Consider the following 14,836-nt stretch of genomic DNA (forward strand, 5'->3'; position numbering starts at 1 on the left):
AAATAGATACTTGATAAACACGATTCAATACAGAGAACAAACGTATTAGAATGAGTTGGAAATGGAATACAACTGTTTTCTTTTTTTTACAGATATCACTTTCCAGCTAAACATTTAGAACTTTACGGCAGATAATTCTCACACACACACACACACACACACACACACACACACACACACACACACACACACACACACACACACACACACACACACACACACACTTAAACAAACTAAAATAGAATAAAACAGAATATGGCAACAGAACATGTAAACACGGAAGACAGGATTAGGGTGGTTGTAAAATGCCATAATTAACAGAAATTATACTGATACTCATCATAGAGTAATGATGATCTGAACACAAAAACATGTAGGCCTATTTTATGTTACTTTAGGTAAGATTTAAGAGCTCTTAATTTGAGTGCAATTTCTCAGAAATACCAAAACCTTCCATCAGATTTGTGTGAAGTGCTCTGTCAGAAAATCTCTTCTGGTTGACTGCGTGGCGGCCTCTCGACGAGATAATTGAGACTTAGACCTTTCAATCACATGCGCCAGTGAATGGCCGATCCACTTCAACATTTGGGAGTTAAAAATTCTCTTTCGGAATTACGACTCTCTTTGCAACTCATAAATCTTACCCACAACATGTTTAAACAACAAACACTACTGCTAGCGGGGTTTAGCCTTCAGCGCTGCCTCCACCTCCTCCTCTGGCAGCAGCGTGTGCCACTGCGCTACGGGGCGGCGCGGGTTCGCTAGCATCTCGGACCAGTGGCGGAGTCCCACACCGGTCGCCCCGTAGCCCATGAAGCTCTTGCCGATGGGGTCGTTGCTGCCTAGCTTGTCGTAATCAAACACGGTGATCACCACCTGCACTTTCTGGATGTGGAGCAAAACGGGTTGGTCAAATCCAGGGCACTTTATTATTCCGGAGGAGAACTAAGTAGTAGAGTAGGGTTTGTCAATGATGAGGTTACTGGTCTCACCTGGATCTGCTCGAAGGGAACATCAAAGCTGAAGCTCTCGTTGAAGTAGGGGTTCAGGGTGTTCTTCTTCACCGTTGTCTTCTTCTTCTTGATCCTCTTCCCGTTCTGCTGAAGGACAATCTTCACGAAGGGGTCTGAGGAGAAAACGAGTTGTTAACGTGCTGTTTCTGTTCACCCTGTCATCACCACCCTGTCATCCCCACCTTTCTGTCATCCCCAGAATTTCACCCTGTCATCCTCTCCCTGCGGTCGTCATTGCAATTTCACCCTGCCATAACCACACTGCCATAACCATTCTGTCATCACCGGCCAATCATCCCCAGAGTTTCACCCTGTCATCACCAGAGTCTCTGCCTGTCTCCCCCACCCTGTCACCAATGTAGCCGTGAAGCCCTCTGTCTTTCAGTGATGAACGATGGTCGTAGTGCATGGATGACCTGATAGTCCTCCCACGTCCATCTTCTTCAGGTTCTTGGCCTCCATGATGTTGACGGTCAGTTTCCCGGCAGTGGGAACGTATCGCAGAGAGATGCAGATGTCTCCCAGCAGCTCTTGCTAACAAAACAGAAGAAGGCATGAAATGATTTCTGTCATTGACTCTGCGGCCCTGGAGAAGCTCTTACTCTGTAAGAGTAATGTGGCCCCCGGTCGATGAAGGGATCTGTAATGCTACACCCATCACTAGGAACTAGGAACTTGTTCCTACAGGACTTACCTAACTTTACGCATGTAGGTATTAATGTTAACTTACTTACTAACTAAATTGTTTGGCTACTTTGGCAAGTATCAACATTTTCCTTGTTTCAGATTCAAGGCACAGTTACTGGTTTCGTGGTTACTTTGGCGGCTTCTGAAATACGTGATCTAGATTTAGAGGAACAGGGGATGATGGACCGTACCTCCTCCTTCTCTCCGCTCTCCACGTCTCTCCAGGTCTGCAGGGGCTGACCCAGGTCCACACTGTTCATGGGGATCTTGATCTCCCCGATGATGTCATGTTTGGAGAAGCGGTCGAAGTCAAACACCTGCAGAACCAGGGTCTTCCCTCCAAGCTCTGCGTACGGGATCTAGAAGAGGGAACCGTCATTACTACCAGCAGCAGTAAGACTTTATCTATACCAGCAAAAATATGCACAGTGACACTATAAATATCTACACATAAATTTGCAGTAAAGTCTGTAATAACGGCAGTAAAACATCGGCAGTATCGTCTCTTGTAACGTCTGTGGGAACGTCTGGAGGCACCTTGAAGATGAAGGTCTCGTTGAAGACTGGACACAGGTTCTTGCGCTGGACCTTGGTTTCAAACTTCTTCTTTTTGTCTGGTAACAGGAAAACCTTGACATAGGGGTCTGACGTCCCCCCCATATCCATAGCGGCCAGGTCCTGGGCCTGAAGTATCCCCACGATGAGCTGAGGACAGGAGACGCAAACATATGACCGGGAGGTGAGGATCACGGGAGGTGATGTTCAAGTAAATAAACATGTTTTTGTAATTGTTTATTTGCGTCTTTAAAACTACTACTGTTACAAATGAACAAATCTGTAACATCCATGGATCTAAAGACAAATAGTCGATGGAGCCGATGGGACTAGCATGCCTTGTTTAGGCAAAGAGATGGCGGAAAGGACTTCTGGTGATGTCCCTGGACATAGCAGTGTCCTACCTGTGCGTCTGTGAAGTTGTAGTCCAGGGAGAACTCCAGTCTACCCAGCTTCTCCTGCTCCTTCTCCTCCTCCCCTCCCTCCTTCTTGTCCTCCCCCTCCTGTGAGAAACCAAACAGGGGATTAGATTAGAGGACATGTGTGAGGAAGATGTTAGGTTTGTAGAAGAAGGGCAGGTAGGACATTGTAGGGCTCTATGGTCTCTCTACCTTCTCCCCTCCCTCTCCATCTCCTTCCTTGGCCTTCCGTCTCCGTCCACCCTTGGAAACTCTCTCCTTCTTGGGCTTCTTCTTCTTGGCAAAGCACTTCTTGAAGACACAGAAGATGCAGCAGGCCACCAGCAGTATCACCACCACCACGATGGCCCCCACCGCCCACATGGGCACTGTAACAACAGGAGACCATCAGAACTGAATCAACACAGAGACCATCATCACTGTATAAAGTCTGTCACCATTCAGTGATCATTCACTGAGACATCACCACTGTAACAAGGTGTAGACATTTTACATTGTAACACGATCGACACTATTGTAAGAGACCCTCCACGCTGCAACATAACACTGTAACAAGATAGGCACCATCACCACTTTAACAAGATATACCGGTAGACTGTTAAAACTGTTGCAACACATGGACCACAGGTCTCTGGCAGGTTCATCTAAAAGCCACCAGGTGGCACAACCGAGGAAACACCAACACAATACCAACAGCACATACAGTATAGGGTGGATGCTGGCTTCAGCTCGAAGCTGTCTGTTCTATCATGATAAGGTATTGTTGGCCTTATCATGACGAAGGCCTCTCTTCTGTTATCATGTCTTCGTTACATAACCTTTTGCTACTCATTGCTATACTCTAGTCATTTGGCGGAAGCTTTGTTCCGATGAGGTTTTTAGAATACATGTTATTAAGGAGCAGCCTACTTCTTGCTTAAAGGTAGAGTAGACGTGTCAAACACCATAATCACTACTCCACTACCCTGCCCTTATAAATGTTACCAGGAAGACCTGAGCCGGTCTAACTGTGCATTTTGTGCAGACCAACACCATGACAGCATCTGAGAGTAGACCTACTTGGCAGGTGGGTGATTTCGTTGAGGAACTTGTCCTTCATGTGTTTGTAGTCATGGTGGTGTTCTGGGTTGTGCTCTGGGTTGTGTTCTGGGTTGTGTTCTGGGTGGTCTGGATGGTGGTCTGGATGGTGGTCTGAGTGCTCGTGCTTGGTGGGCTCTGGTCCTTCCTCTGATTCTGGTTCAGAGGGTTCTGCAGCCCTTCGAGGCCGGGTTCCGATGCTGAGCAGCCTCATGCTGTAGCTGGAACACAACACACACACTGAGTTAGAGCGGTGGAGGGACAACACACACACTGAGTTAGACCGGTGGAGGGACAACACACACACTGAGTTAGACCGGTGGAGGGACAACACACACACTGAGTTAGACCGGTGGAGGGACAACACACACACTGAGTTAGAGCGGTGGAGGGACAACACACACACTGAGTTAGACCGGTGGAGGGACAACACACACACTGAGTTAGAGCGGTGGAGGGACAACACACACACTGAGTTAGACCTGTGGAGGGGACGCACAACTTCATGAAAATAAAAATCTTGTCTGACTACATGTCTACATGTATTACTACTAGTACTACATCTAAGACTACGATATATATAAATATATTTATAGTATTTAATGTGTGTGTGTGTGTGTGTGTGTGTGTTTGTATTTGTTTGTGCGTGTGTAATCCAGTAGTCCAGGCTCCATGCCAGATGCTCAACATGGCCGACCTTAATCCCTCTGTTGCTCTGTCACATCAAGCATCTCTCTCTCTCTGGATCCCACTCTGTCTACCTGCCCCCCTCTCTCTCTCTCTCTCTCTCTCTCTCTCTCTCTGGATCCCACTCTGTCTACCTGCCCCCCTCTCTCTCTCTCTCTCTCTCTCTCTCTCTCTCTCTCTCTCTCTAACTGGATTAGGCACTAGGCCCTAGGGTCTTTTATGGCTCATCCAAAATGAGTCCTTCAGAGTTTTGATGTCCTGTCTGTGTGTCCAGCTCTCTACCAGTCTGTTGACTGTCTGTCTGTTACTGTCTTTAGATGGCAGCGATGATGATGAGGATGATGATGGCGATGATGATGTTGATGATGATGATGATGATGTTGATGGTGGTGAGGGGGATGACATTTCCTTAAGAGTCTCAAACAGAGCTGTCAAAAAGGTAAAAATACAGTTTCTCTCATTGCCCTTATGTGAAGCAGTGAACATACATTTTACACACATACTGTAGGTTCTATTGTTACTCCAATCTACCAAGATATAGTCATTGCATCTGCAGAGTCTGGCATCTCACACAGGATGGTACAGCTAGTGGACTGTGGACTATATAGCTGACTATAGTTTCTTTATAGCCAACTTAAGGTGGACTGTAGTGGCTTTAAAGACTCTGCAGCTGTTCGAAAGCGTAATATAATCAGATACAGAGCAGCTAAAAGCCCAGCTATATTCATCCATAGTTGTCTACAGAGCAGTTACAAGTCCAAACATATTCAGCTGATGCTGGCTATAGAGCAGGTAAAAGTCCAGATGTATTTGGCTGCAGTTGGCTATGCAATATAAAAGTCCAGCTATATTCAGCTATTGTCAGCTATATTCTATATGCTATCCTTGGCAATAGATCAGCTATAGCTGGTTGACGATGTCATGCAAAGCTGATTGAAATGGGGGATTATCAAACGATTCCACTCCTGTTTGTTTTCTGTCCTATTTTGTCTACAAACAATGCCGAGCGTGGATTATACAATTAATATACAATATATAATAGATACATAGCTCAAAACTCTCATAGAGCAGATATTTTAGCACATTACGTGACTTTTAAAAACTAAAACCCCACTTTATGATCCATGTCATGATCTAGCTGAAGGAAATGTGTGGATCCTCAAGAGAACCACTAAAGTATCGAACTCTGTTTGAGTTGACTCACCTGTGCAAGAGTCCAGTGGTTTCCTGTAGAACCTGCTCCTCACCACTCACTCACACTCCACCTGACCAACTGTACTGACACACTCAGCCTCCCAGCATCACACACACTGTGCCACTAATCTCGTAATCCCCCCTTCCCCCCTTCCTTTCAGCCCAACACATGTGTTGCTGAACATCTGGGACCTCTAAGAATATATACTGTTGCTGATCATAAGGACTGATTCAGATCAGCCGCATTGATCGGGGAGATGGAGGTTGTCGTGGTGAAATGAGACGGTGTCGTCAACACGACGGTCCCCCATTAGGACCCACCGATCAGACCAGCCCTCCTCCTCCTCCTCCTCTAATCCCTACAGCCAGCGCATCCCCTGGCTTAACATGGACCCGGACCCAATGCTAAGCCAGGGGATGCTAGCATGGTGTCCTGGTCCATGCTAAGCCAGGGGATGCTAGCATGGTGTCCTGGTCCATGCTAAGCCAGGGGATGCTAGCATGGTGTCCTGATCCATGCTAAGCTAAGGGATGCTAGCATGGTGTCCTGGTCCATGCTAAGCCAGGGGATGCTAGCATGGTGTCCTGGTCCATGCTAAGCCAGGGGATGCTAGCATGGTGTCCTGGTCCATGCTAAGCCAGGGGATGCTAGCATGGTGTCCTGGTCCATGCTAAGCTAAGGGATGCTAGCATGGTGTCCTGGTCCATGCTAAGCTAAGGGATGCTAGCATGGTGTCCTGGTCCATGCTAAGCCAGGGGATGCTAGCATGGTGTCCTGGTCCATGCTAAGCTAAGGGATGCTAGCATGGTGTCCTGGTCCATGCTAAGCTAAGGGATGCTAGCATGGTGTCCTGGTCCATGCTAAGCTAGGGGATGCTAGCATGGTGTCCTGGTCCATGCTAAGCTAGGGGATGCTAGCATGGTGTCCTGGTCGGAAACGTACCCGTGTTCCCCGGGTCCTATGTTCCCCGGGTCCTATGTTCCCCGCTTTGTATGTGACCGGGGAACATAGGACTGTGAGCAAATCTTTCTTTCGTAGGATGGTAGGGGCAAGTACCGCCTAGTTGCCTCTGATTCGCCTTTGATTGGTTAGAATGGCTCTCCTCCGATTGGTTAGGGTTAGGTTTAAGGTTAACCCTCACCCTAACCCTAAACTGACCCCAACCCTTTGCACCCGGGGAACATAGGGATGAGCACTCCTGGTCCATGCTAAGCTAGGGGATGCTAGCATGTTGACCTGGTCCTTGCTTCACCAGGGGATGCTAGCATGGACCTGGACCACATGCTAGCGTCCCCTGGCTTAGCATGGGGTGGTCCTGACTCCTGGTCCATGCCAGGCCAGGGGACCAGGATCCCCCCCATGCAAGACAGGGTCTCGATCCCCCTCTACTGCTGAACCTTCCGTATAAAGGTAGGGTCGTGTACTTGATATGGTAATGCGTATTTGCATAAAGGTACAGCATGTTTTGCTGGCGAGTCCCAGAACTTGTAATAACGCTGACGGAGCACCCTGCGGAGCCGACATGTAACACACACCAAGTGGCAGGCTGGGTGCTTTCAACCACAGGAGTTAAAGATTACAGCCCAGACAGACCCTGAGTCAGCAACTTCTAGACTCAAAGTCCCACCGTGACCTGATGTACAGTAGAACCTCTTATCACTGATGTTCTGTATGTGGACACTAGATTGTAGAATTTACACTGACACACACACACACACACACACACACACCGACACACCCACTGACACACACACACACACACTAAAATAAGGGACACAGAGACATGTTTAAGAATGTAATCCAAAATGATTGTGATTTTATTGCTTGTTAAGGGAGATCTAACCATGCTGCTGTACTTCATCGGACAGCATGTCCATTGGAAAATACAGACTCGAGAGATCATTTAGTTCATTATCCAGATCTCTGTTGCAACGTGCCGCCACAGAGACGGGCTGAGGTTGTCGTGTTCGTCATGGTAACAGATGGGGTTGGGAGTGGGGGGGGGGGGGGGTTGACACTCAGGTTGTGGTTGTCATAGTAAAATCAGGATGGGAGGGGGACACCCTAAGTGGGAGGTTATAGTTGTCATAGTAACGGAGACGGAGGAGGAACATGATGTGGTTGTCATAGTAACGGAGACGGAGGAGGAACATGATGTGGTTGTCATAGTAACAGAGAAGGAGGGGGGGGGGAGCATGATAGTGACAGGAGTGCGGGGATAAGGGGCGACAGGGTGCGGTTGGTATAGTAACGGAAAACAGGAGGCGGGGGGGAGGGGGAACATGTGGTTGTGGTTGTCATAGTAACGGGGGAGGAGGCGGTTCGGGGGGAAACATGGTGGTGGTCAAGATGGCGGCCGGCCGGTCCCCTACAGGGTGTGTTTGTCGAACAGGTACTCGCCCATCCCAGCCTGTGCCTCTGTGGCGCAGAGACGCCCCAGGCTCCCCATGTAGTCTCCCAGCTGCTTAATCACCACATGGCTGTCGGCCAGGAAGTGAGTCTCCAGGAAGTCGCACAGCTGCACAGAAGGGTGGGGGCAGAGGGGGGGTGGATGACACATCATGAGACGCACTCAGGGAGAGGATTACGTGCGCTGATGCCACACATTACACAACACAAGTGTGACAACATATTTGAGCGCTGCAGCAGCATCACGTACGTGTGGGTCTTTGTGTCCGTCAGCCCGGCGGTGGAGGTCCAGAACGCGGCTGTTCAGGGTCTTCTGGTAGTCCAGGGAGAAGGTCAGGGCGTCCAGACCACCCTTCCACTCCTCTCTGATGGGCTTCTACAACGCACACATACACACACTCTGGTGTAACGCACCTCTAGCAAAACAAACACCACCGAACACCACGCACAGAATCTACGCAACATGGTTACACAACACCCTGTTGAATAACGTCCTGTTTAAATTTAAATTATTTAGTGAATATTGTCTAGTGCACACATACACACATGATAGTTTAACATGTTCAATTTGACAGCATGTAAACATGTGTTGAAAGCATGTGGACAACATAAACTCAGAAATGTGTGTAGAGGTAATCTGTTCTCCTGCCGGTGGGGACTCACAGCGATGCTCTGCAGAACCACTCGCCCCCCCCTCATGTTCTGGTACTGGAGGAGCTGCTCTGCCTGCTCCTGCTCCTTAGTGGCCCGCTCCATGAAGTACTGGGAGAACTTCGGCAAGGCTACGTCGTCACGGTCAAAATACATACCCTGCACACACACAACATATACACCTGTATAAAATATTATTAAAAAAAACACATGTATATCATACCATCTCACACACACAGACGCATGTATATATTACACACAACACACTTTTATGTATATAATACAAACATGTGCAACACACACATTCATATACATACATTTATATATTACCATAACACACAGACAAACCTCTATCTTAAGACTAGTGGTCAGAGATCATACCAGGGCCAGGTAAGTGTACGACGCGGCCAGCTTGACATTGACCAGCTTGTTGAGGTCCGCTTCGGTCTCCAAATGATAGTTCTGTTTCACCGCGGAATGCATCGCTAAGAGACAAAAACACCATCAATACTAGTGTAACTTGGATACACTAAATCCCCGAATGAATACTGTTAAAAGAAATAATGCTCAATAACTAGGTTTACACTTACCTTCCACACTTAATATCGCTATACTGTTATATTGAATAAATTAAATAAAAGTACGTTTTCCGTAGAATACCTGCCGTTCAGTAGGAGTAAAAGTTAGGCAAAATATGTAGGCTATAGTTTTAGTCAAGCGGAGGCGAAGAGGAGAGCAAGGCTTCTGTCTACGCACTGACTCTTATAGGTGAATATCTAGAGATAATGACCACCTTGTGATTTAATGACTACCTGTGCATAAGGAGCACCTATAGTGTTAATAAGTAGCCAGCGTGCGTCCTGCTGCGGTGACCAGGTTCTGCACACGCAGCTGACTGCAACCATAATATGACCAGCTTCAAACTACTAACCACTCATAATTAATTGACCTCACCTGACACACACCGCTTTGGTCCTCCTTACTGTTTACATTTGTACTCAATGTATTACACTAACACTCGTCCCCTGAAACATCAACCAAAATATTTAGGAATTGAAAGTAGGATTTACCACAGTATTGTCTGATCCGCTTAACCAGGAAAACGTGGTTGCGTAGGTTTGGTTTGTTCTGTTTGCTGCGTTTGTGAGGCAGAGGGCGATGTTTGTTTAGGACAGCTGAAATGCTGGAGCTAACGGGGCTGGCAGCTTTTATGTGCTCAGCGGAGGTATAGCGCCGTCTGCTGGAGCGGAGACGTGTAGACAAGACTGGTTTATTTACTTATCACAGAACTTCTACTGCACGGATCCTACGGAGATCAGAATCCAAAAATAAAACGGGCGGAGTTACGCATTGTTCCCCTTTTCGTTTCCAGTTAATATTCCATCGTAAAACTAATTTGAGTGGAGTGGATTACGCTTTCAGAAATGTATTTATACAGTGGCCATCCTACACTAAATAATCAAGACAATTTCTTCAACAAACTAATGCCATTCAAAGTTCCTTACAGATACAGCAGGATAGCTTTTCAACACATTATAGAAAAAATTATAGACAATCTTCTGAAGAGCAATCTTAAATGATAAACGTTGGAATTAGTAGCATATAACAACTTGTATTTAAATTGGTTTAAGACACAACTGATGACATGAAAATAAGTGAGAGAAGTTAACTAATTAATGACAAATTTTTTGTTGGTGTTGCTAAAGTGTATGAAGGCATCAGAAATGTTGTACTTAGTTATGGTAAATATAATCAGAAATGTTTTACTTAGTCATGGTAAATATTAATTTAATTATAAATTAAATGCATTTATTAGTCCTAATAAATATCTTCTCATTTCTGAATTTTAATGTCTATCAGTTATGATCAATAAACAATAAATATTAACTTTTTAGGTCGTAGTGCGATTTAAATAACCTTGTTAAGGCCGGCTGGGAGCCTGGGATCAATGATTAATGTCCACAGCGACCTGTCTCTCAGTAAACACACATTCCACTGTCACTGCTTTATGACTCTCCGTTCCTCCAGTCAATCTCTGGGTAGAGCAGTGAAACCAGCGGGATGATCTGCAAATGCTGTCTGTTGCATGGGTGTCTGTCAGCTAGGTTCCTCTATTTACCACACTAGCAGGCCAAGGGACCGCAACTTGCCGAGGCCATAGCTTGTGGCTAGTGGATTGTGTGTGTGTCTGCCCCTGATTTCCCATTTTCAATATGTAATTGACCTCCCCTTCACACACCGCTTTGCTCCTCCTTACTGTATACATTTTACTCCACGTTTACTGATACTTGTCCCCTGAAACATGAACCGGAGATATGTAGGATTTTAAAGTGTGAATTATATTTTCTGTTTCCCAGTGCATAATCTGGATTTCCTTGGTTTCCCTTTAAAGTTAAATTGTTACTTTAAGGTTATCCATAGATAGGCCTTGCATATAATTTGAATCCCCTCGATTTCCAATGCCCCCACATTCTAGGTTAAGTTATATTAGTCTGATTGCAAATTATCTCAAATTTGGGTGAACGGGGATCTCACTTCGTTTTACTTTGAATTAGTTTTGACCAATCATATTGCTGGAGGCGGCGATATGTTAGCACGTTATTTACAAAGTTAAAGGCATATTGTACGGGATCCAGTAATATGCACTTTTTAATATGTTGTTGAAATTGTTTTTTACATCCTGACAGCAATAAATAACTTATGGGCAATGAAAAAGAAACGAATTCTGTATCTGCTATAAACCTGTTAAAATGCTTACCAATCGGAGACACTGTACCCGAATCTAAAGAACCAATCACAAGCCTGCGCGTTCTCTCCCCTCTGTGTACGAGCCTGAGCCGGCCTGAGCGCGTTCACGGAGGGCAAAGAAAGCGTTGTTGTCATAGTAGTTCATGACAGTGGACTAGACCTAGTGAGCCTACAACGTTTACACAATGGAAGAGAAACAACTGAAGTTACCACTGCCACCGTTACTTGCCCCGGTTCATCCTTTTAAAAAGGCAAGAAAAAGAAAGACAGAAACTGAAAAGGCAGCAACAAAAAAGAAGTTGGAGACTGCTCGAGGAAAAACAAGAATAAATATTGGATTAGCTTTTCAGCGATGGCGACAGCTGAGGGAGTTGAATGGCCTGAAAAGTGACGCAATGGTTGCCGTTGAAGTAAGCCATAAGCAGCATTAGCGCTCGTGCACGGCTCTGTGTCGAGGGGTGGGGGCAGGGAGTCCTGAAGGGTGGGGGAGGAGTTAAACGGAACTCCGAAGAGAAGCTAATTTCAAATCATGCTAGCTCTCTCACATCGTACAGTATAGCTTTAACTGAAGAGTGTATTTAAAGGTTTCCCATCAACACGGTGTAGACTGGCCACTCTGCAAACACATCAATTGTAAATCCCTTTCTGAATGCTCCGTCCACTCCTAGGTTTTATGAAATAGGGAAGAAACAGGAAACGAGGCTAACTCGTTTCGCAGTTTTTTGTTTCCAGCCCAGGCACTATTGTGACCCCGCCCCCCCCCCCCCCCCCCCCCCACACACACACGTACACATGTACAGAAGTTCTGCTATAATACAAGGCAATATATGCGTATAAAAGGGATCGCTTTCTTTCTGATATTGCCCCTCAAATATATACATTTGTATATATATATGTATATATATATATATATATACATTTGTATATATATATGTATATATGACGGTGGCGTCTCTTGCGGGAGCGGCGGCGGAAAAAACACTTTATTTCTGTTCAATAGTCTAGATAGAACTTTATCGATCACCAGTAGGAGAAATGTGTTAATGTTTGTCCCTATAAAACAATAATGCTAAAAAAATAAATACAAAACACGACGGTAACTCTTAAGTCAAACCGTCCAATCTGAAGGCTCTACTTAACCACGCCCCCTACTCACTTCCTCCAATGCAAAGCGAACAGAACTGAGTAGGGGAGGGCGTAGCCTAACTAGCTTGTGAACGACCAAGAGAAACGCAACACAAATTCAATGTGAACATGCATGAGGCTTTAATAAAATCCCGGACGATTTTGAAATTCCGCAAAACATTGTCTCAAAAAGAGGGCATGTCCGGGCAAAAGAGGACGTATGGTTAGGCCTACCCTACCTACGGGAAACACTGTTTCTGCGTGAGAAATACGAAGTGTGGCGTGTGAGTGTGTGTTTGTGAGTGTTAGTAAGTGTGTGTGTGTGTCTGATCTTCTGGCTTCCATGAAAGAGAACCAAACTAATTCACACAATAGCGTTCATGCAAATCTAGCATTAAAGGTTAATTTAAGGAAGTTCTTTCCAGTCACGCTGAAAGTAGTTTGCTAAAGTAGACACTGCAAATTATGGCGCGCTTCCATACCGCCCTAGATTCCCCCCTCCCAACACAGATTTTTTCCTGTGGAAACCTATGGTGGAAGCCGATACGCCCTCTTAACCACAAAATGTTTGAGTCACTTCTATGGAAGTAAATCTGTGCCATCGGATTTTGAAAATAAAAAAGCAATTGAACTCTAAGCACTTTTTATGCATTGTATTTGGATTTGAATTGAACTCCTATTCAGCTTTATTTTTCAATGTGGGGACGTTGATTACGTTGGAATTCAAATCCAGATACGTTATTTCAATTCATAAATATTCCGTGCTTAGAATTCAATGGCTTTTTATTTTTCAAAATCAGATGGCACAGATTTACTTCCATACACTTCTCCTTCGTCATGCTTAACTGATCATACCTCTCTCTCGTTGGTTACACAAATCTTACCATGGACACTTCCAGAACCCCTCTCAAATTTTAGCCAACCAGACAATTCAAGTCACAGTCACGTCTGTTAAAGGTTGGGTATGGAATTCTCTTTTTTGGCCATTTTTGCAAAATTTCTTGAAGTCCTTATCGTAACTCACTTACAGCCACTGAGTTAGAAGTACTGACATGAACATTAAACAAGTCAATCATCTGTGGAATGGGCAGGGCTCGAAAAACTCCAGCCAATGATTTCCAGACCCACCGAGTGGCATTGGACAGTAAGTACGTCAATCAAACGGTCGTACTGCACTCCCCCGCTCCTCGCGCGACCCCTTCGTGCACGTACTCAAAGCTCGTGACCCAGAGTAAGCTTCTGTTGTTATCCTGCGGTAGCTAGTAGCTACTGGAGCTAGCTAACTAGCTAATGGCTCCCTCTCGCGCATCTGTGTTCGCTCGTGCATGATTGCGCGTCCATGTACTTGGAATGGGTGGAGTCAGAGTCACCGTTGAAAGAGAAGGGTTAGGACCATTTGAGTTGTGTATTTTCAAAATCTGCTGGCTTTTCGCAAATCCCATACCAAACCTTTAAGAAATGAATGGAATTCTGAAGTGTCCCGCCTCCGAAGTAGCCTGGCTGGTGCGTTTGAGTATTCTCTGCCAACCGACTCGGATCTCGGATCTGACGCCACGCCCACACTTTAAGCGTTTTATTATTTAGCTTGGTCGGAGGAAAACATGGACGCCACCCGGAAAGCTGTCGTCGCGGTAGCATTGGCAGAGTACCAGGCGCTCCAAAATAGGTAGGCTATAGGCCATAGGCAGAGATACGGACGCAGTAAGGTATTGCAGTAATACAAGTGATTGAAATTGCCAGGCCCAAGCACAATGAAAACAGTTCATGCTTCAAGTCACACTGGGCGCAGCCATCTTGAATTCTTTCTTGGAATTTTGCTCGGTAACCACTGAGTACAGCCGAGATGGCGTGTTCGCCGTCCGAGGAAAATGGGCGTGTTTGTGCGTGTCGCTAGGCAACGTCCTCGGACCTCCGAGACGGATGGATAATAAAACGCAGCAATAATAGCCATGCTGCCTTGCGCGCAATTTCATTTCGCGCTGCGAGATGGGGAACCAATCACAGAACGGGGAGGGACGGCAAGACGATGACGACGTCTATGAGACACACCCATCGTCTTCTTCCGAATTGCGTGTGTCTCACGCCGAATGAGTGAGACTTGGGAGCTGTTAGTTACCGCCTCGGTATATTATCCCGGATGTTGACAGTCGCAGTTCAGCAAGAGAGGCGTAGAAGAAGAAGAAGGGGGCCGTGTGTGTGTGTGTGTGTGTGTGTGTGTGTGTGTGTGTGTGTGTGTGTGTGTGTGTGTGTGTGTGTGTGTGTGTGTGTGT

The 14,836-nt window shown here is 46.0% G+C and overlaps 2 protein-coding genes across 3 annotated transcripts; both read right to left on the reverse strand.

Moving 5' to 3' along the window:
* Positions 1–545: 545 nt before the first annotated feature.
* On the reverse strand, positions 546–3,965 carry LOC130371623 (synaptotagmin-1-like). Its single transcript, XM_056577457.1, has 8 exons — positions 3,734–3,965; positions 2,867–3,042; positions 2,660–2,758; positions 2,238–2,405; positions 1,892–2,059; positions 1,430–1,547; positions 993–1,126; positions 546–885 (listed from the first exon to the last, which is right to left on the reverse strand). Exons 1-8 carry the CDS (start codon positions 3,963–3,965, stop codon positions 676–678), a joined length of 1,305 nt encoding a protein of 434 aa, XP_056433432.1. The 3' UTR covers positions 546–675.
* Positions 3,966–7,426: 3,461 nt separating this feature from the next.
* Positions 7,427–9,913, reverse strand: zgc:56095 (Ferritin, lower subunit-like). Of its 2 annotated transcripts, none has more exons than XM_056577459.1 (5): positions 9,764–9,913; positions 9,075–9,178; positions 8,706–8,852; positions 8,293–8,418; positions 7,427–8,151 (listed from the first exon to the last, which is right to left on the reverse strand). In XM_056577459.1, exons 2-5 carry the CDS (start codon positions 9,174–9,176, stop codon positions 8,002–8,004), a joined length of 525 nt encoding a protein of 174 aa, XP_056433434.1. In that variant the 5' UTR covers positions 9,177–9,178; positions 9,764–9,913; the 3' UTR covers positions 7,427–8,001. The 2 variants fall into 2 exon arrangements, with proteins under 2 accessions (XP_056433434.1, XP_056433433.1); XM_056577458.1 differs by lacking the exon at positions 9,764–9,913 and adding an exon at positions 9,284–9,720.
* Between the last annotated feature and the right edge of the window lie 4,923 nt (positions 9,914–14,836).

This window comes from Gadus chalcogrammus, chromosome 18 (assembly GCF_026213295.1).
Source record: "Gadus chalcogrammus isolate NIFS_2021 chromosome 18, NIFS_Gcha_1.0, whole genome shotgun sequence".
In the NCBI taxonomy this organism is placed as follows: Eukaryota; Metazoa; Chordata; class Actinopteri; order Gadiformes; family Gadidae; genus Gadus; species Gadus chalcogrammus.